At 38.4% G+C, this 26,425-nt stretch overlaps 1 protein-coding gene across 2 annotated transcripts; it reads right to left on the bottom strand.

The window, feature by feature from the left end:
* Positions 1–8,081: 8,081 nt before the first annotated feature.
* LOC124112558 (zinc finger protein 564-like) lies at positions 8,082–23,068 on the bottom strand. 2 transcript variants are annotated; one of them, XM_046472709.2, is made up of 2 exons: positions 23,029–23,068; positions 8,082–17,403 (listed from the first exon to the last, which is right to left on the bottom strand). In XM_046472709.2, exon 2 carries the CDS (start codon positions 17,331–17,333, stop codon positions 15,051–15,053), a length of 2,283 nt encoding a protein of 760 aa, XP_046328665.2. In that variant the 5' UTR covers positions 17,334–17,403; positions 23,029–23,068; the 3' UTR covers positions 8,082–15,050. The 2 variants fall into 2 exon arrangements, with proteins under 2 accessions (XP_046328665.2, XP_046328666.2); XM_046472710.2 differs by lacking the exon at positions 23,029–23,068 and adding an exon at positions 22,763–23,022.
* Between the last annotated feature and the right edge of the window lie 3,357 nt (positions 23,069–26,425).

Here is a 26,425-nt window from a genome sequence, read left to right as displayed (position 1 = left end):
GATTTGCGTCCCTTTGCCATGGTCAGGATCAGTAGGTGATTGACGCTAGTCACAGATCTACCCTAAATATGGCCATTGGTTTGTCAGCAACACACCCAGGCTCGTGGGACTAACCAATGTGACGTCACTTATGGTTTTCTTTGGAGAGGAAGCTCAGTTACTCGAGTGAGTGAGTGAGGTATTGTTTTACGCCGCTTTTAGTAATATTCCAGAAATATCACGGCGGGGAACACAAGAAATGGGGTTGTACCCATGTGGGGAATCGAACCCGGGTCATCGGTGTGACGAGCCAACGCATTAACCACTAGGCTACCCCACAGCCCACAGTTCCTCGAGACGTTAAAAGATGGTACTTACTGTGTATAATTGCAATAATCTGGAACGAGCCGTAAAGGCACCGACCATTTGAACATTTGATGGGGGGAGGGGGTATTTTTGGATTATGTTTGGAGACAAGATATTTTTCAGATACAACTGCAAAGCTACATATATTTTTTGTCGTAAAGCTATGAGCCTAAATATTACTTTTTTATATAAAACATATTGTAACAATGTATTAATGTAGCTGACACTTTCTTTTGTTTCAACAGTCTGAATCATAATTATTTATCAAGCATTTATTTTTTTTATAAAATCCCAGGAAGCCCAGAATAGTAAATGATCGGCCACTAAAAATTTGTTCACTTCACCTTCCGACTTCTCTTACATGCCTTGATAAATAAATAAATATATATATATATATATATTTATATATGGTCGGATCATAGGTTTTCGGGCATCATACTTTTTCGAACGGCCATGTTTATAACAGGGGGTGTAGTATCACAAAGACACTTTAAATACTCAGATGATGGCTTGTTTTTAAGAGAAATGTATCTTTTATGAGTGAATGGGATGTTCTACAGTTGTTGGTGTGATTAGAGAGACATCTAGGAATGTTTCTTAAACGCCCGAAAACCCATAACACGGGGATAATTCATATAACTATTGTCATGGAAGAGTTGTAGAGGATCGGTTCTGGTTTCTGTGTTATATTATGTGTATGTGAATGAACAAATATGTTTCGACTAATACGTTATACAGGATGCGATTTTGAAAAAAAGCTAATTTATATGAAAATACAAAGTAAGCTGTCCTTAACATTTTTCCAGCTGAAATATAGGAGTTTTACGCCGCTTTAAGCAATATTCCAGCCATATCACGAAGTGGACAGCCGGAATTGTATTCCACATTGCACAGACATAGTGTGACGAGACGGACGTTTTACCCACAAGGCTGCACCTCCTTCGTAGTACAACTGAAGTACTGAGTCGGGTTGGCATTTAGAAGTCTCCAAAGGTCATTTAGAAGTCTGTAAAGGTCATTGAGAAGTCCCCAAAGGCCATTTAGAAGTCTCCGAAGGTCATTTAGAAGCAGAAACAGGAATAACTTACTTACTTACTTACTTAATTAATTACTTACTTCAGATTCGATTATTACTCCAAACACCACCAACGGTGGTTGAGAGTATGAAATATAACACATAATATAAACAAACACGATCAAGAAGGCAGTTCAACAGTTCATACAAATGTGTGGACCCCTTCGAGGTCAGACGCCGACCTTTATATCGAGCTATATTTACTCAATATCAAATTGCATTTGACTGTTTTTCCTCTCAAGACAGAGCATGACATCATTCTCCCCTGTTTTGAAATACTGGGTTGTTGGGTACTTGGTTCTCCAAGAAGTACAGTGCACGGGTCCAAGGTCGGCGGTAATTGGACCTATGTTTACTGTTAATATAATGGCTGAAGGTTACTGGAAGGTGAATCAGATATTTTACAGACTCTTCGGACACAAGGACTTATTTTATGCTTAACAATGACGAATTTATCTGAGAGATTCTTGTATCTTACGTGCACATGAAGGGTCAATAACGTGTATTAGAATAACTCGTTCATCCAGGATAAGTCATGTTAATCAGAATAACACGTCCATCTAGGATAAGTCATGTTGATCAGAATAACACGTTCATCTAGAATAAGTCACGTTGATCAGAATAACACGTTCATCTAGGATAAGTCATGTTGATCAGAATAACACGTTCATCCAGTATAAGTCACGTTAATCAGAATAACAAGTACATCTAGAATTAGTCACGTTAATCAGAATAACACGTTCATCTAGAATTAGTCATGTTGATCAGAATAACACGTTCATCTAGGATAAGTCATGTTGATCAGAATAACACGTTAATCCAGTATAAGTCACGTTAATCAGAATAACAAGTACATATAGAATTAGTCACGTTAATCAGAATAACACGTTCATCTAGAATTAGTCATGTTGATCAGAATAACACGTTCATCTAGAATTAGTCATGTTGATCCGAATAACACGTTCATCTAGGATAAGTCATGTTGATCAGAATAACACGTTCATCTAGGATAAGTCACGTTAATCAGAATAACACGTTCATCCAGTATAAGTCACGTTAATCAGAATAACACGATCATCTAGGGTAAGTCATGTTAACCAGAATAACAAGTACATCTAGAATTAGTCACGTTAATAAGAATAACACGTACATCTAGAATAAGTCACGTTAATCAGGATAACACGTTCATCCAGAATAAGTCACGTTGATCAGAATAACACGTTCATCTAGGATAAGTCATGTTGATCAGAATAACACGTTCATCCAGTATAAGTCACGTTAATCAGAATAACAAGTACATCTAGAATTAGTCACGTTAATCAGAATAACAAGTACATCTAGAATTAGTCACGTTAATAAGAATAACACGTTCATCTAGGATAAGTCATGTTGATCAGGATAACACGTTCATCCAGAATAAGTCACGTTGATCCGAATAACACGTTCATCTAGGATAAGTCATGTTGATCAGAATAACACGTTCATCCAGTATAAGTCACGTTAATCAGAATAACAAGTACATCTAGAATTAGTCACGTTAATCAGAATAACAAGTACATCTAGAATTAGTCACGTTAATAAGAATAACACGTTCATCTAGGATAAGTCATGTTGATCAGAATAACACGTTCATCTAGGATAAGTCATATTGATCAGAATAACAAGTACACCTAGAATTAGTCACGTTGATCAGAATAACACGTTCATCTAGGATAAGTCACGTTAATCAGAATAACACGTCCATCTAGGATAAGTCATGTTGATCAGAATAAGACGTTCATCTAGGATAAGTCACGTTAATCAGAATAACACGTTCATCTAGGATAAGTCATGTTAATCAGAATAACACGTTCATCTTGGATGTTACGTTAATCAGAATAACACGTACATCTAGGATAAGTCATGTTGATCAGAATAACACGTTCATCTAGGATAAGTCATGTTAATCAGAATAACACGTTCATCTTGGATGTACGTTAATCAGAATAACACGTTCATCGAGGAAAAGTCACGTTACTCAGAATAACACGTTCATCTAGGGTAAGTCATGTTGATCAGAATAACACGTTCATCGAGGAAAAGTCACGTTACTCAGAATAACACGTTCATCTAGGGTAAGTCATGTTGATCAGAATAACACGTTCATCTAGGATAAGTCATGTTAATCAGAATAACACGTTCATCCAGGATAAGTCACGTTAATCAGAATAACACGTTCATCTAGAATTAGTCATGTTGATCAGAATAACACGTTCATTTAGGATAAGTCATGGTTAATCAGAATAACACGTTTATCTAGGATAAGTCACGTTAATCAGAATAGCACGTTCATCTAGAATAAGTCACGTTAATCAGAATAACAAGTACATCTAGAATTAGTCACGTTAATTAGAATAACACGTTCATCTAGGATAAGTCATGTTGATCAGAATAACACGTTCATCTAGGATAAGTCATGTTGATCAGAATAACACGTTCATCTAGGATAAGTCATGTTGATCAGAATAACACGTACATCTAGAATTAGTCACATTTATCAGAATAACACGTATTGCGATGACCAAACTACCCCTCTGTCAGCCACATCCCACTCAATGCATTGGAGGTGCTTTGTGCCTATTGTATTTACTAAAGTGAACAATGTCATTAATATATACATATATTATATATACATTATGTAATCGTCCATAATAGAGGTTGCAAGTAAACGCGACACATCGTCCAGTGTTGTCAGGCTGAATCAGGGGAAGTGCAGACCGAGGCCAAACAGCTCCACATCGATCAGCGAGACAGGGAAATTACTTTCCCCGCAGTGCCTAACATGTGAGTAATTATACAAAGGGATGCGCACGAGACACGGTAAGGAGCAGTTGTAAATGTCATCGCCGCTGTTAGACGCCGGTCAGGTGTCCGAACAATACCAGTAGGTCAACTAATTGCGGACTGACCCAGGAGCAAACACAGTCATCTAACACCTCAGTTTGGTCACCTTTGCCGCTCGACCTATCCGGAAAGACATGTGGTGACGAGTGATTTAAGGGTGAACACCATATCACTGATGTCACTTGCAGTGTCTGGGACAGACAAACCACAGTGGGGGTCTTCTCTGTTCTTAAGTCCAGGGACCATACTCTGTCCGTGAACAAGCACGTGATACTGAGACCTACTCGGAATTGCATCTCGAGACTAGGAGCCGATTTGAGTGCCCGTTTGTATTCCGCATCGCATAGGTCTTCTCTGCCCTTAAGTCCAGGGAACATATTCTGTCCGTGAACAAGCACGTGATACTGAGACCTACTCGGAATTGCATCTCGAGACTAGGAGACGATTTGAGTGCCCGTTTGCATTCCGGGTCGCATAGGTCTCCAGTAACCTATGAAGGTCGTAAGAGGCAAGTTTCATGTCTCTGTGACTTGGTGGATTGCGTGACCTCGTACCCACAATGGAGTGGTGTGATCCTCATAATATGAAATAGTGATGTCTCTGGTCCAGATTCCATTATTTACAGTCGCCGTGATTACTATTGTCGCGGTTTTAGATAACAAACATATGCTGCATGGGAAGAGAGGGCCGGAACACTGGGGACCTTGCCTGACATTGAGGTGAGGTGGGGTGAAACGCGGTTTAAACGTAGCGTCCAAGACAATTATTACACTTATACAGCGATGTGGATGCACGGTGCAGTGAGTGCGTGTGTGAGTGCGTGCGTGCGTGCGTGCGTGCGTGTGTGTGGAGAGAGAGAGACACAGGGTACTAGGGATCTGTTCTGACATTAAACTACGTGAGGTGAGAGACAGGGGTTCTGGGGATCTGTTCTGACATTAAACTACGTGGGAAGAGAGACTTGGGTACTAAGACCTGTTCTGACATTGAACTACGAGAGGTGAGAGACAAGGGTTCTGGGGACCTGTTCTGACATTAAACTACGTGAGGTGAGAGACAAGGGTTCTGGGGACCTGTTCTGACATTAAACTACGTGAAAAGAGAGACACGGGGTACTGGGGACCTGTTCTGACATTAAACTACGTGAAAAGAGAGACACGGGGTACTGGGGACCTGTTCTGACATTAAACTACGTGAAAAGAGAGACACGGGGTACTGGGGACCTGTTCTGACATTAAACTACGTGAAAAGAGAGACACGGGGTACTGGGGACCTGTTCTGACATTAAACTACGTGAAAAGAGAGACACGGGGTACTGGGGACCTGTTCTGACATTAAACTACGTGAAAAGAGAGACACGGGGTACTGGGGACATGTTCTGACGTTTTGGATGCATGTCATCGTATTCCAATTACGAAGATCGATGCTCATAATGTCAATCTGATCCAGACTCGATTATGTATAGACCGCCATCATAAAGATGCAATATGGCGCGGCGATAAACAACAAACAAACCTATTTTTCGGTAACATCAGGCAAGGTATTGATTACATTAAAACTGAGCGAACGTTCTCATGACATCAATACCCGGATCTTCCAATAGAATTTAAAGAAATGCATAGTGTATAATTGAGTGTTGTTTTACGCTGAAGTAAGCAATATTCTAGTCATACATGTAATACGTCGGCCTGTATATAATGAAGCCTTGGTTAGGCAAACAAGTGGTTATTAGTATGAGCAACGAGCAACATCGTCGTTACACAATGAGAAACATCAACCTTTCGATCCATATAAGTTGGCCCTTGCGACAAGCATTAGGAACTGGGGGCCTACTCTAACCCGACATCTCCACGGGTCAAATTAGGAAAGTAAGTACTAAGTAATAGAGGTATCTAGGCCATACCAATCAGTAGTCCATAGTCACGATATCTAAAGACCGATTCACGCCATAATTCCGGGCCCCGAAGAGCAGTGCTTGATACTACAGCAACGATCGACGCTATCAGGAAACGATGGCATACAATTAACCTAGCCACAGTTTGTAGCATCCGATCTTCATATTAAGTCTGGGATCTGGATAAACTACCCAGTAATCCCTGGTGAGATGCTTCTTCCCGATGCAAGGGAGTTAACTGACTGTAAAAGTTTCCACCCTTGCCGAACTTGGCTGCAATTATGGAGTTCAGATCAGATCGTCTTAACTGGGCGCCGCAATTTCGTTTGAAGCAAATGCAAGTGATAAGAGTGGTCTAATCTGATCGGTCAGTAGGAGGGTATAGAAGGGACACAACTCGTAATAGCCACTGGTGGCGCTACTGTCGAGTCCTGATATTCCAGCTTAGTTCGGCAAGGGTGGAGACTGGACTTTTACAGTCAGTTAACTCCCTTGTCTCGGGAAGATGGCGCAGATATGGCCTTCTAATCCCCATTTGACCTGGAACAATTTGGTTTAACACCACCCTTAGCACAGCATGTCACATTAATGTGCGAGGAAAGCCAATAATGACACGTTAAAGTTACAGATCCTCGTGTTGGTGTTCAAAGTTAGACAGGCCCAGCACCTCTCTTCCTCAAGGAGCTTATTCAGGCCTTAATTAAGCCTCAAGAACAAGTGTCCAACATCTACTGTGTACCCTCAATACGGTCCACAAAGTTTGGTGTCAGCTGTGTCTCAAGAGCAGGTCCCATGCTAAGGAACTCTCTCCCGCCCGACATCAGAGGTGTACAGGACGTCACAGCATTCAGGGCAAAATTAAAGGCTCACCGTTTTACAGTGACTTACATTATTTAAGAAATGAACGAGTGGGAATTGTTTATCGTACAATATACATGTAAGATAGCTAGGCGAAAAATCGCAAAGAACAATGAAGAACGAAGCGCGGTTTATTTCACGATAAAACATTGTTCTATCATGACGTTATGTCTGGAGATTCGAACATGCGCTCGCAACTTGATGACGTCATATATTGGACGACGTTATTTTGTGGAGGGAAGTGTCTAGAGTGAGTTGTCCCCCATAGATGTAGCTAGACAACGCAGATGAACGCAATGGCCGAACGATCGCACCCAAAATTGGGAGAGATGTCACAATCGGTATTGGGAGAAAAATTGCAGATAATTGACGTGAAAATTGTAGCATACCAAACTTAACCCCCCCTGTACATAAAATGGAGTTGTCCGACTTCGCCAAGGACGGATTGTATTCAGGAAGTCATCTTTATTTGAATACTGTTTAATGTTTTAAAAGGTTGTACAAACCATTGACATCCTTAAAAAGGATATAAAAATTGTTGATATTTCATAGATATAAGATATAAACGACTCGAGGTCGTTGTTTATCGTACAATAAAATCACATATCAGCCCCTCCTGGTGTATTCTCCATGCAGTGTATTATTGTACGATAAACAACTCCCACTCGCTTATTTCTTAAATAAAACACTGCAGGGAGAATAAGACATGGCGGGCGTATGAGATGGTGTCAATAGAGTTGACCCAAGTACTTTCAAGGTTATTCAAATATTACTAGGTCAGTATAAACTGGAAAGAGCAGATTTTAGAGGTGCCATAATTTGGTGAAACCCTCCAACACCTGTATGACACTGACAAACCAATGGTCATAGTGAGGGTGAATCAGGGAATGAAATACAGGATTATAAGATCCTGACCTCCCTAAGGGAGGCAACTCCATATAGATAAGTATGATGCTTCAGTGATGTGATGCTTTAACAGGCCATCTGGACCAATGATCACAAGAATAAACACAAGTACATCTCATGTACATCAAAATGTTTATTACATACGGATCTGTCTGTTTATCATGATCATGTTTGTTACATCAGACTGATGACCTGCACACACAGCGGATACTCTCCTAACAGAACCAAAACACCTAGTGTATAGAAACATGGTTTATATTACATATTTGTCCGTGGTCATGCTTGTTAGTTTTGTCTAAGTATTACAATTGACACGAAAATGTTGTCAGTTTACACCATCAAAACACTTTGTAATACAATCTTTATGGGAAATATACATGATATGAACATGATAAATACTGATGGACACTCCTCAGCCTTTTTCAACAGAAAATGGCATGACTACAAAAATAGTATGTACATGTACATCTACTGTTAAATGCTCTGGGATGAGAGGGACAGCTGAGATTGATTGGTTTGACAGTTTACCAAATTGGCCATTGTGTGAAGCAAAATTTTAAGTGAAACAAAACAATTAAGATATAAGGATCTTTGAATTTTAATGCTATGTATGAGTGTTGTAACTTTGTTTCACACACAGATTGAAAGCATACACACAAAAACCTTGTTTCCTGTACATGCAAGCATTAGCACAAATATATTCTTACAACAGATCCTAATGTGCACCAAAATATACTACTCAGCATTTAAGGGCCAAAATAGTCATTTTAGTCAAGAGTGTGGTCCTTAGCAAATGATGAGTAGTATAATTAATATTAGCATTAATATATAATTTCAATTTCTTTGAACTGAGAAAAATCTCTTGATAAAGCAAATGCAGTTATGTCTCAAGCATATCCTCACTTGAAAACAAAAGTGTAAAAAAGACAGTTAGACTGGCCATATGAATTGAACAAAACCCTATAAGAGTCTAAACCAAATTCAATTAGAAATTATAGACAGGAAAACATATTACAGTGATTAAGTAGTTTAATTAATGAACACAATGAAACAACAGCAATGGAGATAAGGGAATACAGTGCTACAGCCAGTACAAGCGTGTTGCAGTTCAATAAACATGACAGTGAATGTCCATGAGATTCAGTAATACTAGAACTCTGATACAGGAAGTAACTGTATCCATCTGACCGTTGTCAACCCACACAACTACACACTTGGATATTATTCTTGCAAATTATGACTTTCAGTGTTTCACTTGGCTGTTGAACAAGCAATGTTTTTTGTGGACCGCAGTTTCGGCAACTAAATAATATATGGATTATTACAATATATCAACAGGTAAACACAAGACAGGCATGCTAATATTGACTTTGAACAGTTATTTACAAGTAAACTTACAGAATGTAGTGGATATACCAAAATACATTGATAAAATTCAAGACTAACCTTCTTAAAATAGACGATTTATTGCACTTTTAACACTTCCACTTTCAACTTAATCGTTTTTCCTTATATTTGACATGTTACATCCTGCTCAGATGTTTACTTAAAATAAGTAAAAATGTTCATACACATGTTGTTAAATAAATTTAATTCACTGACAAATTTCAAATTCAAAATAATTTATGTAAATAAGCTATTTTCTTTTCATCTGTTTAAATCCCTAAAGGGGGACTAAGTTCCTGTTAATTTGAACTGACAAGTTTCATTTATGTCTTAAACCCCACATCGTTTATGATGCATTCTAGTTTATGAATACCTTAATTTCACAGGGATAATGTCTGAGGTTCCAACATGGCACTAATTACAACACACAGGGCTGGAGGAGGGACCTGCCCATGGTGCACACATATAAAAGCTTCTGGCCAGTGAGCTGACTCAGCTGAATTATACATCTATAAAGCAATACGTCATGGCAGTGAGCTATGTCTCAAGTAAGACTTGTTCACAGAAACATGGCTTTGCGATGATCACTGATAATCAGCTCAGATCTATTTCTACAGTTATGCCACAATAAACTGATTATTCTTTCATCGCAATTCCTGACAACTTTATACAATTTTCAATAAAATATTTGAAGATTTCATGTTATGACAAAGAATAGGTTCAGCTACCTTTATACCTATCATGACAGAAAAACATAAAATAACTCTCTGCTAAGACATAGCAAAAGAACACTAGATCAAAAATCTAATCTTAAATGATTGATATAAAATCAGTTCAAATGTTAACATTTGGCAAAATAAATATCCAAATCTATGATACTTATGTGGTCATTATAAAATAAATTGTACAAACAAACAGAAATTAAAACTTACAAGTAAAAATGTATTACCTGGCCGGAAACTGAATACACAGTACTTAAAAGATACTTATGAAAAAATAAAAGTAGCCTTACTCTACAGCTTCAGCTGTTCCAGATCCACCCGCTGAAAGCCACAGTGCCCAGATACTGGTGTTCACCAACTGGTCAATATCAATAAAACCTTAAACAGGTAAGAATTGTGTTAAGATATATTTGTCTTTCTAAACCAGAGACTTTCATCGTAAAAAACTCATTTGTTACTGACTCAATCAGAACTGGATATAACAGGATTAATACTCTTTGAAAACATCTGACTTAAACAAAAATATTTTTCTACAACAGTATAAAACAGATTCTGTATAGCACCTGTACATATATGCATGTTCAACACAAGCCATAAACTTGCACCACAAATGTATTCTTAGTTAAAGTTGTCTTAACCTATCATCAACCAAAACAATCATCGTTTACTCTCATACTTTCAGAAGGCAAATAAAACCAACACATTAATAAATAGAATAATATTTCTTTCAGGTAAATAACTTTTTGTGCCAAAGTAAAAAAAAGGATTGCAAAATTTACATCAAGCTAAACTGTCTCTTGTTAACAAAGGTTTGTGATATTGGTGGCAGATAACCTGTGGTTGTCTATGTGCAGAAGCTCTGCTACCTTGGCTTCTATTTGATTTAAGTCACCTCACTGTCCAGTTTCCAGATGTCATAGGAGTCAACACAACCATACACATGTACCTCTTACAGTTACATAACAGTACACAGTTCATGCTCACCATGCCCAGCCAGAAGTTTGGTTTCCACCATCCTTTGTAACATTTCAGCATTATCACGTGCCATTTGTGTGAACATTAGACAATATGAACAAATTTAAATCTAAATTTTCAGTATATTTAATAGCTATGATCCATTGCAAAGTCATCAATACAGGGCAGTTCGAGTCATGGACATCCTTCTTTTCAACACAAGTAGGTGTTGGAACCTGCTCGCTCTGAAAATCACGGGGAGAATAAATATTTTACTTTGACAGAATAATAAACAATGGTCAAATATAACTTATGCGATAAAAACTTCATTCCCTCCTCACAAAATCTCATTATCCTTTAGTACCTGCATATGCAGAATTACTGTTAGCTTCCTTCAATACTATCCGAGATGTACAGTTAAACAGTTTTAGCACACATTCATGTTTTATGTTGCTCACATCCATCAAAAAATTAGACAGAGAAACCTCAAAGAGTTCATAAAAACAATTAAAAAAAATAACAACACTAAAATGTCTCCTGCCTCACATTTTTGATAATTTGGATGAAACAATAATTAATTTGTGGCATTAATTATAATCATAATTTGATCACTTAAAATGTTGATAGTTTATGACTGCTCAACTTTAGTGCTACTTGAAATGTTCCCTCGGTTCATACAAATATAAATAGAACAAGTTAGACAGTGGATGATAACATGTTCATAGAACACAGACCTGTGCAACAAACACTTATGTCTGCAGCACTTTCCATGAATGATAGAATGCATGAAAACAGCATCTCACCAGGACATAGCAACATTGCTGAAATTCTGAACACAGGGGAAACGAACTGGGATCTCAAACAAGTTGTCATAATATTCACACGAACAACCTCTCTATCATAAACAGGGGAAATATGAAAGATCCTTGTGAACCAGCTGAAACAGATTCAAAATAAATATGTTCAAAATACATGGACAATGGCTAATACATATACTACCAATATTCATGCATATCTACTTCTATAGGCTACGGCTAAGCAAATAAGTACATGCAAACTTTCAGAAAAATATCTTTTTACACAAAAACATTCAAGCAGAAAGAGACTTCATAAATATCAGGATATTTTTAGACAGAACCAATTACCTTTAAATCTCTTCAAGGCTGATCAAAATGAACCTACAAATGTTATATTTGTGTCCATTTCATGTCTGTGTTATTTGTCAGAAGTATCAAAGTAATGACTGCAAGAATTCAGGTGAATAACATCTAAGTTTTACCATCATGTAAGAACTCCAATAATTCCGGACTTTTACTTCCAAACAGCAATAATCTACCAGTGTCACTAATATGCCATAGGTTAATCAGTTTACTGGTGTCAAAATTCAAATTCTAATCCACTTTAAATAAACACATCCTTCATAGCTTCAACTTAATACAAGTCAGAAGCATAAACTTATTAGGAATTTCAGAATGCATACAGAATATCATAATCCTAGCATAAACCAAAAAAGAACTCATAATGCCCACATATTGGAATCCTATCATATACGAAGCATTTAGAAGAAAACAATCAATTTTAAGCTATTCAAAATGCCCTAGATAGTTGGTTACTGGTCCAAGGGAGGTAACTCCTTGCTTATACGCCACTAAAACACATCATTAAACATTTTGGTATGAAAGTCAAAGCACTGAAGAAAAGTGGATGGACATAGGTTTTCATTTCAAAGTGCACACAAATAAAGTTTTGAGTTAAACAGAACAAGGTCCATACATGATGAAATAAGACGTGTTTATGTAAATGTACATCATTCAAAACCCTGGTTTGGTTTTGTAAAATACAAAATAAAATCAAGTAAATATTTTCGGACAGATAAAAAGAACAAAGTACAACGAAAAATCTAACTAATAATTATAGCTGGTTCACAACCATGCCCGTCGGCAAATGTGACTTCGATATTAACAAGTGATGCTGAGTGATCGGTCAGTGTACATTATGAAATGGGCATGCAACATAAAATACATGGTATGTGTACGAAAAAATTAAATGCTAAAGAATAATGTATATTAACAAACATACAACTGAACACTTAACACACCATAAAGTCAGTTACTGGCAAACAAAACATATTGCAGAAAAGTGTCTCTATTCACACAACTATTTTGATTGTTAGTATAGACATATGATTGATCTTCAGCAACATTTAAACGTAAGTACTGACACACTAAAAGTACCTTATATAAATCCATGGCTCATATTACTTCAATGAAAATACAGAAATGGATTTCAAAATGCAGGATGTGCAAGCACTAAAATCTTCATGGTTATTAGGGTTGGTACAGAATTACCATACTTGTTTTTTAGATAGCTTTGCTAAAAAATTAACTTTAAAATTATTTTCACTAAATAAATGTCTTCTTAAACATGCCTTGTGATCAGGAAAAATCAGAACAAAAATTAAAGAAACAGGCTATTTCCCTTCCGATATTGACCCATTTTTAAGTTTCAACACTGCAAAAATGTGCTTCATTATAGCCTTAGATAAAGGGATGTGGTTGCGATTACCCAACCAACTCTAATTCTTTGTGCCGACCCTGACCTTTTTCAGTGGTACTGAGTGTAAAAAAATAGTAGTTTACATAAAATATTTTCCACTCTAACTTTACACCATGTACACTGGTTCTTCAACATAGTTGCAGGGACTTGTTTTTGAAAAAAACAACCTACTTACCCTTAATTGAAAGTAAGTGTACTCAGCTCTACATTATTTATATTTGTTTCCAACAGCTGTGAAATTTGGTGTTGACAGATCCATAAACGAAAAACATTGCTTTAAAATTTATCTCAGCTTCTTTCTGTGGTCTTATATGTACAAAATAAAATATGACTTTTCTTGAATTCTTGTCGTCAACAACATTATCAAATAAACCTATTATTATCTTTAGGTTCATGAAGTAAGAAAATAATTGAATGTGTTGATGTGTCAAGTACATTTCCATAGAAAATTCTCAAGGGCCCAATATCATTACTAACTGCAAAATGTGCTGCTATGTATGTTTATGTTTTTAAGAAGACACCTCATCTCATATATCATGTCAATGCTCAGAACAATTTAATAAAATCTGCAAAATCAAATATTAAGAAATGAACACTATTAGAACAACAAGACTTGCCCAACCAGCATCACTGTCGGCTACAAACAACGCCATCAGTTTTTCAGGCAAGTTGAAGATTAAAACTAAATCATTTGGCACATAAACCTTATAAGCAGATTTAAACTATGCATATTTCTGATAGGACATTTCCTACACCACTCTACACAGCCTTAAGCAGCTTCAGAAAAAAACATGATATTAAAACATTTAACAAGATGCCATCCCACGTTCCAGTCCTCTGCCGGCGACTGAGACAAGTTGATCACTCCTGCCCCAACATGTAACATGCATCCACTACCCATGGTTCCATCTGAACTGTTGCATCTACTTGGGAGTGAGTACAGAAAAGTTCAGAAATAGAATATTATTTTCAAATGCTAAACTGGGGTGTACATGGCACCCTCTCCTTGGTCTCGTATTTATATTGTTGGAGTTCAGGATATCTGTAGACCTAATACTTCGAAAATATTCAAACAAAACCATGGCCAATTACCGAAACAAGTTCCATGATACTTTGCTGAATCATCAAAACAAAATCTAGCACTATGTGGAGACTGTTACCATGACAACAAAAATGCACACATGCTTAATACAAGATATGACAATTCACACCTCCATATTGTATGTCATTGGCGACATAAACATGATCAATGCCAAGCTGTTCAGCATGGCTCACAGTGACTCTGGTAGCCATCTACTAAGGATCATGCCTTCCAGCCTAGACTGTCTCAAGTCACTATTAACACTGCCCCCCACGGATGTTGGTCTACTAAAGTCTACTGGGAATCTAGGGGATGCATTGCACCACTAGAAGATGCATGTGCACCACAAGGGGATGTATGTGCACCACTAACTAAACAACACAGGTCTCCTTAACAAGAGTTCCCATAGTGGCTAACAGGCGTATGAGTCTGCCTCAGCATATTCAACATCTGACCTGGACCTAAGCTCCCGTCCATTGAGTGTCCATGCATCATGTGCTGACGGTCCTGAAGACCAGCAAGTCCTATGTTCTGACCAGGCATGTGCAGGCCTTGACCAATGGTCTGCAGAGCGATTGCTGGGGCAATGATCGTTGCCGGGGAAGAGCACACTAATGGGACCTTGATGGCGTTATTCATCATCTGGGCCTGACTGCAGTTGGGCACATTGATGCTCTGTGACAGCCGAACAGCTTGTTCCGCAGTGATGATTGGCGCCTGGGCAAGTGCAGGGCTGCTGCAAGCAGCCGCAAGCTCTGCATGGGTTGGAGCTTCGCCGTTGTTGCCGTTATTGTGATTATGATTCTGGTTGTTGGATGACAAGGAAGCTTGACTCATGCTCATGTCCGGGGAGTGAGAGAACTGCTGAGCACTAGAGACTTGAGGGTAGGACTGATTGGAAGGTTGTTGCTGTTGTTGTTGCTGTTGTTGTTGCTGTTGCTGTTGTTGTTGCTGTTGTTGTTGCTGTTGTTGTTGTTGCTGTTGTTGTTGGTTGACATCACCATTGGAGGACTGACTGGAGATGCTGGAGTTGGAGCTTGTTTGTCCTTCTCCGCCCGACGACGACCGTTTCATAGTCTGGCCCACCATCTCATTCATATTGAATGCACTGTTCATCAGCACATCCCGGACTTCCTTCTCATGGCTTCTCATGTGGTGTTGGAGGCGATCCTTACGAGAGTATTCTTTCTCACAAAGGTCACATTTGAAAGGCCGTTCCCCAGTGTGCATGCGATAGTGACGACGCAAATGCTCAGGTCGGCTGAAAAACTTGCCACACATGTCACATCCGCACATGACCGACTTGTCTGCCAAGTGCGTCATCACATGTCTCTTCAGGTGTTCCTTGCGAATGAATTTCATTCCACAGATGTCACACTTATGGGGCCGTTCCCCTGTGTGGATAATCCTGTGTCGCTGTAGATGATTCTGGGACATGAATTCCTTCCCACAAATGTCACAAACAGCCGGATCTCCGTGACTTTTCATGTGCCCCATCAAGTGAGCTTTGGCAGAAAAGATTTTCTCACAAACTTCACACTTGAAGGGAATCTGACCTTCAACCAGCTGAGCAGCACTTTTGCTCTCGCCAGTGTGTTTCTTCATGTGGGCCTGAAGGTGGCCCCAGACGTCGTACGACTTCTTGCATTCTGTGCATTTAAACTGCTTCTCCGTCTTGATCTTCGTTGTGTTCATGTTGGTGTTAAGCATGTGCGTTTTGATATGGTTTTGGAGGTTCATCATCACCTTAAATGTCTCCCCACAGAAATTACATTTGTAGGGGCATTCCTTGTCTGGTGTGTACATCATGTAGAGGGCAGCACGGTCATTCACATGACTCTTCATGTGGTCTTGAAACAACTCACGAGCAGAAAAAGTTCTGGCACAAAGATTACAGTCAAAAGAGATATCCATTGGATCAGTTCCTACGTTCATACAGGTGCCTTCCTTTCGACCATCCAGGTTGTGATTGTGCTGCTTTCCATGTTCCTGCAACTGTTCTCGTGTTTTGAATGTTTTCGTACACACATTACACATGAAAATTGACAATTTTTGCAAAATGTTTTCACCGTTAGAGAGGTTACCTAGGTTAGCATTCATTTTTGGTTCATTCTGAGACTTCTGACCATTGTCCCTATGCTCGAGGTTTTGAAGTTCGGGGTTTTGATTGGTATTCTGGTTCTGATTCTGAATATTGATGTGATTCTGCAAGTTCATGTGTCCTTTGTCCTTGTTGACATTTGTATGACTGCGAATGTGAGCTTGCAAGTGACCCCACACTTTGAACTTCTTCTCACAGAGATTGCAACCGAAAGTTGTCTCCCCTTCCTCATTGAACACTTGGGTCACATGACCAGTTGTAGCCCCACCCTCCCCAGCGTGAGTTCGCAAGTGTATTTCGAGTTCAGTCCATATCGAGAACGACTTGGCGCACAAATTACACCGGAACACCTTTCCATCTGGAGTATGCAAGACGCTGATCAGTGAGTTCTCACCAATGTGGTTCCTGATCTGAGTCTCCAGGTTTGGATTTACCTGGTTTTCTGCTAAATGGGCAAGAGCACTATTGGGATTTCTCATCATGTTCATGTAAGCGTAGTTGAGTGCTGGCACACCCATACACATCATGTTGCTACCCAGCTGCCCAGCAGCAGTGAAGGGACCGGAAGCCATTGTGACAGTTTTATAGACGAGGCTGGCAGGTCCAGATCACATCTTTGGCTGCTGTCAAATTGGTGAACTCCTGAAAAGAGAAACACATACAAAGTGAGAACTTTTATACTTTTAAAAATGTAGGCACTGGTTAGTGACAAACACTCAGTCTCCAGGGAAAGAGCTTAGCCTAACATGAGTTGGGTTATACGCAACCTTAACGGTATTTCAGTTATTCTGCAGCATGTCAGCTTGATGTGTGAAGTAGGCTAAAGATGCAGTTTTTACAACATTATTCACTTTGGGTTTAGTGAAACCCATGAATACAGGTGTGGTGCTGACAAACCTTGGACATAATAAGTCACAGGTTTCTTGCATGCCTAAGTGTACACAACTCTACACAGCAAATCTCAGTAGGGGGCTCCCTGTTCACCAGGTCTTCAGTATTCAGCCAGACGTTCTTAAGCATGAGAAAAGTATCGCTCTGACAAGTAGAAATCTGCTACTTTATCAGGGTGCCTGATACATATCATGTATATCAATATGTAATCTACATAATCTAAGGATGTTATCATTCATCGTGATATTGAGGCTTCAGTACATTTTTAATATTGATGCTGTATAAATACAAATCTCAGAATAACGGTACTAAAGTAATCAATGGCTGCCACAGAAACATTTACATTTAACATGATTACCATGGTTCCGATGGACATTGAGTGAGTGAGTGAGTTTGGTTTTACGCCGCGTTTAGCAATATTCCAGCAATGTCACGGCGGGGGACACCAGAAACGGGCTTTACACATTGTACCCATGTCGGGAATCGAACCTGTGTCTTCAGGGAGACGAGAGAATGTTTTAACCACAAGGCTACCCGACCGCCCCGTTGGACAGTGAGAAGGCACAATATTCAATTTTTAACATTCAAAGGCAAAGCCTGGTCCATATTTGGCATAAAGTTGATTTAATTGCAGGCAGAAATCGGTAACTTTTAACTATACACATACAGAATAATTCATATATATCAAGATAGTTTTGAGTCATTTGTAAAATTTCTATTAAATGATACCCCTAACGTAATGATTAATAGGAAGGTCTGGGGTAGAACAGGTCTTCAGCAACCCATGCTTGTCGTAAAAGGCGACTATGCCTGTTGTAAGATGAGACTAGTAGGATTGGGTGGTCAGGCTCGCTGACTTGGTTGATGCATGTCATCGTATCCCAGTTGTTTGGATAGATGCTCATGATGTCAATCACTGGATTGTCTGGTTCAGACCCAATTATTTACAGACCGCCGTCATATAGTTGGTATATTGCTGAGTGCATTGTTAAACAACTAACAAACAACAATGGGGAAGGTGCTGAGAAACTTAGCCACCATCAGTTAACGGCTAATCAATGGCCTAAACAAAACCCTTCAGTGCTTTTCTAACATATGGACTATTACCAATGGGAATACCCTGATTGTGAGCTAAAACCAGGGCCCACTTGCACAAAGCAATCTTAGCGCTAAGATGATCATAACTCCCACACTTTAACATAGACTTACGATAGTCTTAGCACTAAGATCGCTTTGTGCAAATGGGCCCAGGAGTTTAGTAATTCACCAAACATTTGGTGCACTGCGATACTCTATGCCACAATATGAGTTTTACAATAGTAAATCATTAACAAAAAACGAGACAAAGGTGACATGGAAAATGGCATGAACACAAACTGTAATATTCTCTTTGTACATGCACAAGATGTGTCAACATGCTGAAGATTGCTGCATGAATGATGCACAACCTAATTTTTCAGCCATAGCATATGATGTTTGTTTGTTTGTGGTGGGGCATTTTACAGCAGCCTGTAAATAATCGAGTCTGGACCAGACAATCCAGTGATTGACATCATAAGCATCAATCTACGCAATGGGATACGATGACATACATCAACCAAGTCACTGAGTCTGCCCACCCAATCCTGTTAGTCGCCTCTTACGACAAGCATAGTCGCCTTTTACAGCAAGTACAGGTTGCTGAAGACCTATTCTACCTCGGATCTTCATGGGTGCTACACCATATGAAGGGAGCCTGTAAATACATGACTTCATCAAATATGGAGCAGACAATCCAGTGATTGATATTGTTAACAATGATCGTGATATGATGACACATTATTTTCCAGGTCATTGAGCCTCGCCACCCGATCCATTTGTTCACCTCTGATGACTAGGTAGCTGCGGAGACCTATCCTAACCTGGCATCCCACAGGTACGGGCTGAAGACATTGTGTTTATAACTGACTTAAGTCAACTGGGAGGGCTACCTTTGGATTCCTAGAAATGTTTCTGTTAACATATCAGGCAGCATTTCTGATGGTGTATCATAATGTGACCCTAGTACATTACGAGATCGTAGTGCAGTGCATCGTTCAAGCCTCAGCTAACATGGCTAAGGCCACCAGACCTTTTTTCTTTTATTGTTTTAGACTTTTTATGTACAAAATGCTGGTGGGAAGGTAGAAGGAAAAAAAAGCCATTTCAGATACTTTTCTCATCTTTAAGAGATTATTTGAATATGTAGCCATATTTGCAGTGTTCAACTAGCCAGGTTTGTCAGGCCCAGAGTTATTGTCACTTAACATAATGTTTGCCAAATATTTGTGTTGTGAATATTGAAGATTGCAGCAGCAAAATAAAAATATCATTTCAAATTTCCCTCTTTTTCTCTCTCTACATATTTTTCGGGCTGGTAGATGCATAAACCAACTTTATAAAAGTATTGACTGAGCTTACGCAACTGAAATATATTTGACTTGGCTGAGGTCTCTAGACAAGTAACTGAAGACAAACTTTGAAAACTGCATAGCGTTTTCCTACAATTCCCCTGTGAGTGAGAATAATACTGATGGTACATGAAGAGTAAATATGTTTGCAGTCAACTCATAGCAATAACAAAACGCTTTCCAGTCTCCTGTGAAAGATATTAGCATCAGAATGTTCGCCTTAAATGGGTGAGTATCGAAAAGTATTTCAGTGTTATCATTTGTATTGATACACAACTCAAGTTTCGCAATATGTATCGATACAAGGCTAAGTACTGCAATATGTATAAAGACAAGCCTCAAGTATCACAATATCTATCGATACAAAACAAGTATCGCAATATATAGTTTTGTCAGGGGCATGGTTGCCCATTTGTCTAATGTTCTGCTTGCCGCTTGGAAGTATGATAAGCATACCTCGTGTATCAATACTTATTGTGATACTTCGCCTTGTATCAGTACATATTGTGATACTAAGGCTTGTATCAGTACATATTGTGATACTTCGCCTTGTATCAATACATATTGTGATACTTCGCCTTGTATCAATACATATTGTGATACTTCGCCTTGTATCAGTACATATTGTGATACTTAGGCTTGTATCAATTCATATTGTGATACTTAGGCTTGTATCAATACATATTGTTACACTTGGCCTTGTATCAATACATTACACTCAACATGGTGAAGGGACATCATCAAAACTGATTAAAGATAGATCTGACACGTGAGCATAGTACTACAGTTTCTCAATGTTCAAACTTAGAGGGGTTCAGAGATCCTTGAGGTTTGTTCCAAGAGTATTTGAAACTAGGGACCCCTAAAACTTAAAATTTTGACAAAAGGGTAATGATGAGGAATTCTTGACTACATGCTTTGTTTCAAACAAGTGTTTCTACATTACATAAGGAAACAACAGATAATTGAGTGTGAACTTTACTGGGCATATTTTAAATAAGTGCCATCCGCTCAAGTGCCCAAATTGTCCAAAATGGCAATAACCCTAAGATAGTTTGTTTACTGATTAATGACACACTCAGCAATATTCCAGCTATATGACTGCGGTCTGTAAATAATCAAGTCACTGATACATAGTGTTTATCATATAACCTCTTTATCATATAATGTCATTCTTTAATTCTGTACTTTAAAATCACTTTCCCTCTCTCACAAACATTACCGAAACATTGCGAGTTTTCCTGGAATGTGCGCATTAATATTTATTACGTCACAGGGTAAGTGATGTGTCAGTCGGACATCATGAGCATCAATCTACGCAATTGGGATACAATGACATGCATCAAGTCAGCGAGTCTGACCACCCAATCCCAGTCACCACTTACGACAAGCATTGGTTGCTGAAGATCAATTCTAACCTGGATCTTCACAGGTCCTAAGATAGTAAAGAGGTTTGAAAGCTAATAGTGAAGACTGTAATGATGGAAAATCCTTACATTCAAAATACAACTAACTGCACGAAACATGAAATTGTAATCAGATCTAAGTGCTAGCATCATAAATATTAAAATGGTGTTTGACAACGGTACCAGTGGAAAGAATTAAATGTGGGCTAGAACTCTAGAAGTGAAATTTTGAGGTATCTGTGCATGTCTATGTGAGGGTGATGTTGACCAGTTGACAAATAAGTATCAAACCCAAGAAGACGTAAGGATTTGTTGAATTCATTCTTACAAACAGTTATCATGGCTAAAGCTTTCATTCAAGGACAAGATTATTTCATTCAGCATAAACACAAATCCTGACAAAAGAAGGTTTAAATATATTCCATTATTGACATTGTGCCGACACTCATAATCATACAGTGATACCACATTGGGCACAGATCATGCAAAAGACTGAGTAATATTATGTATTATCCTTCAACATTTATGCCAGTCTAGATAACTAAATTGAAGAGGACACATAAATTTCATAAGAATCCACTGATCATAGTCCTCATTGACTAGAAGCATTTGGGGGCTCTAATCATAAGTCTGAACTCAGTCAATGCTTCCATTTTGCTGCAAATTGGAACTGTTTAAAACGCAGAGAAAATGTAAACATAGGAGATCTAAAACATTTTTGTCTTGTTCAAGCAGGACTACCTAAAAACTCTGAGGACTAGTGGAATTAAGGTTTACATTATTCATAAAGTAAAGAAACTATTTTCTGAGGCTGATTGTATATTGAGCTTATTCACATTATTCTTAAAGTAAAGAAACTATTTTCTGAGGCTGATTGTATATTGAGCTTATTCACAAAGTTTCTCTGTGGATGAATCTACATGTGCCACTCCAACACTAGACAAATAAACATATAGACAAGCCAGTGGTGATGGCTATAAGAATAATTCATGATAAAACAAAGCATAAACAATTCATTTTGAAATATTCCTGACTCGAAAAGAGGTAAACGCCCATAGGCACATAGGTATGCAAAGGGAGCAATGAAACAAATCATTATTTTACACTCATTAGTCATTAGCAATGAAATAATCTAATAAAACTTATGAAATGGTCGTGTGTACACTTTCACAATCGAAACTGGTCGTAAATCTAGGCGCGTTTTCCGAGCAGTCTGACTCCTGCAATATGCAATACACATCACAGAGTAATTGCGAGTTGACAACAATATCATACCTGGACTCTTCTTTTGAGAAAAGTTGGCATTAGTGAACTGGATTGACCCAAGCATGGAAACTTTTGTCTCAATTCAGATTTTCGACACACTTGTGACCCCCAACTGAGAAAAGAATTTTCGTCTATTTTCCTCAATTTTGCGATGATATACCCCTTCAATGTTTACATTATTGATTACAACACCGGCTTACGGAACTCCTTAAACAAAATATCGACACATGTAGCAATTAATGCGAGTTGATTTTGAACACAGGGAAGAAATTCACCTCTTCAGACAACTTCTTCCGCCATCAAAGTTCAAGGACGATAACTCAAGATGAGATAACTCTTGTTTGGCGCGGGACGATTGCGAAAAATCATCGTTGGGCACAGACGAAAGGTTCTCAGTTCGTATTGCCTCCAAAATACTATTTTCAAAGTACAGTGCAAATGTACATAATTTTTTTCGATAATATGTTGTTGTAAAAAATGATGATATGGTTTTGTATGGATTTTTGGAATTTTTTTTATGATTTCGTACTGACTTTTTCAATAAAGTGTTATAGAATCGATAAATATTTAAAAGCTCTGTTGTTAATGTTCAGTATGACTATTTGATTGTTGTTTCAAGACTACAAGAGGTCGCCTTCTGCCTTAGCAACCTTGGGTTGAATTGTTTATAGCCATTTGCCGAGCTTACTTGCGTCTCCAGTTTACTAAAGAGAATAGGCTTATCTCCACATTGTCTAGAGCAAGCTACGCCAGTGTGTCTGCTTTTTCGATTTGATTTAAGAATAAGGAATATATAATCACAATATTTTATGTTCGAAATCTTTTATTTAACTTGTTCTGGAATGTGGAGATGTGTCTTATAAAAACCTGAAGGTAGTGACCCCAAGTAATTTCAGGACCCTCTCATCCATTCGCCATTTTAATTGTAAATATTTCTTAATTGGTGTTAAAGTTCATTTCCCCCGTTAAACAGTCAGCAGTCAGACACATGGTCTGCATTCCAAGTCACTGGAGCACAACCGGGGACAACAGACGAGTGTTTAAACAGCGTAATTGTCGCAACAACCAATTTACAAAGCTTTTGTTTGTTAACACGTACGCATCGCTTCAAAAACTTTAATTCAAATAACCTGAAATTACAAAAACAAAACCTGTGATTCTTAACTCCAAACTGAGTCCTATGATTCGCAACACAGTTACACAAATCATTTGCAGAAACAACACTTTTAACTAACGGCGTCAGTATACAACCTGGTCGGCCAGCCAGGTGTTAAGGCCTTTCCAGTTGCTTTAACACATGGTAAAGTTAATACAATATACAATAGTATACTGTACTTTATATAACGATACTAATACTATATATCATTGATATCATTTTAAACGAATTACGAAAATTATTTCTGTTTTTTAAAACTTCACGAGAATGGTGATCTTATCTCATTTTTTATTATGCTTTAGTTTGTCTTTATGTTGTGTAAAATTGTGGTTCTTATATGTGAGGAATCACCTCGCCTGCTTCATAGACCTCGCTACAGGAAAGGATGCATCGGACATATTTTAGTTCGTCATATTTTAGATCTTGTTATCAACGATGACATGAAACTTGACTTTGTTTGCCAATGCACATCCCATTTAGTAAAATCTACCTAAAATAATTGGTAAAGAATATTCGTTTGAAAAGACATTCTATGATCGATTGTTAATAATCGATCTTGAATGATGAAAGGAAATACCAGAAAGGATTTTTGTAGCCTTTATATTAATTTTTTTTTAGAGAAAATAACAAAACTAAACCTTGTTTTTGCTGGGCAAAAGAAGGGAGTCACCTATTTTTGATTCTGGCTATGAAAGGAAACAAACACGAAATGGTTATTCGATGGTAATGTATTCGATACTGGCACCATAGTTGTGTTTCGGACCTAAAATGTGCAGTGTTTCGGCGACTTTTTTTCAGCCAAGTAATGCTTTGATAACGATTGTAATTCTTTAGCCAAATCCAAATTCACGCATATACTTCCTTTTGTCGGCGCAGTTTATATCCACTTCCACTTAGACACCTTCTCTGAAACATTACACAGCAAATGGCCTTGGTACCTATGTGCTTATACCAGAAGTGTACCAAATGTCAGCGTCCTCGTCTAGATATTCGAACCAGCCTCTGTGGCTTCCCAGGGCTCCGGCCCTGCCTCACACTAAAGTACACGCTATGTGTGGGGTCTCCTCAGGCAAGTGACTTTGTTCGGGATATGCCGCTGTTCACCCATCAGTGAATGGGTACCCGGTAGGGTGGGATGGTAATGTGGCCGTTTACCTTTTTAGTGCTTCACAGGCAGTTTGAGCTGCATACTCCCCAGGGAGATGATCCACTGACCTGGTACTACCAATGTAGCGCTTTTAGCATACTTGAGCAGGTTGTTGTTGTTGTTGTTGTTATTATTATTATTGTTGTTAGTGTTGTTGTTGCCGTCTATGTTAAATTACTTCTTATATTGATCATCTGTACAAATCATCTATCATACATTGTATGTATATGGGTTAGCTATATTTGGTACAAAGAAGTTTATGACAAACACAAGTTTATTTTAAAAAAACATCGATTATTTATCACATCTGATCCATAACCGCTTTAAGTTTATCTAATATTTAAGTGTATTAAATGTGAAAAGATTTATTGCATATCAGAGAATCTATCAAATCATCATATATAGCATTACTCGACACAGTTGCTCAGCATGAATATATTTATGAATGTGTCACATCCTACATAAGGACCCGCCTCATTCACGGAATCACTGATTGTTCTCTTCCACTAGTATTTGTCATGTCAGCAGATTTACAGCTGTATCGTTTCAACCAGGATGTCTATATTAGATGACGTCACTCTCCGTGGTATTGCTTCATTATTGTTAAAAACGACGTAAAGCTATACCGAGGAATGTCTTTATTGAGAACAAAGCTATGTACAACATTTACAGACAATCTGTTACCACGAATCTCTGAAGAAAACTTACAAAACACCCTCTAGGTATTCATCCGACACGAATGTCTACCCTTGACTCGTCAAGATCCATTCGGTAAAGGAAATGTTCACCCACCCCGAATATCTATCCTTACTTTGTCAAGATCTATTCGGTAAGTGGTATATTCATCACAAGAGAAAGGAGATATAATACCCCTTATAATCGAGGATGTCACAATTCAGGCTATTCCTATACACGGGAAAACGTAAAGTACTATCACTTTATATTTGAAATGTCATTTTATGAAATCATATCCTGTATTCATGCTCTGATGAAACACATCTTTTGTTTAAAAAAAACATACTTTAATTTACAGAAACACGTAAGGACACGTTTTGTTACATGGCAGCAGTAGTAGTTTTATTTACTTCCCGGGTAAAGAATAGGTCTTCAGCAACCCTTGCTTACCGTAAAAGGCGACTATGCTCGTAAAAGGCGGACCCGTGAAGATTCCGGGGTAGAATAGGTATTCAGCAACCCATGCTTGCCGTAAAAGGCGACTATGCTTGTCGTAAAAGGCGACTAACGGGATCGGGTGGTCAGGCTCGCTGACTTGGTTGATGCATGTCATCGATCCCAATTGCGTGGATCGATGCTCATGATGTCAATCACTGGATTGTCTAGTCCAGACTCGATTATTTACAGACCGCCG

Source organism: Haliotis rufescens, unplaced genomic scaffold, assembly GCF_023055435.1.
Source record: "Haliotis rufescens isolate VD_foot unplaced genomic scaffold, xgHalRufe1.0.p SCAF_1, whole genome shotgun sequence".
NCBI classification, from domain to species: Eukaryota; Metazoa; Mollusca; class Gastropoda; order Lepetellida; family Haliotidae; genus Haliotis; species Haliotis rufescens.
Note: the sequence above shows the minus strand (reverse complement) of the source record. Positions and strands in the feature narration are given on the sequence as shown.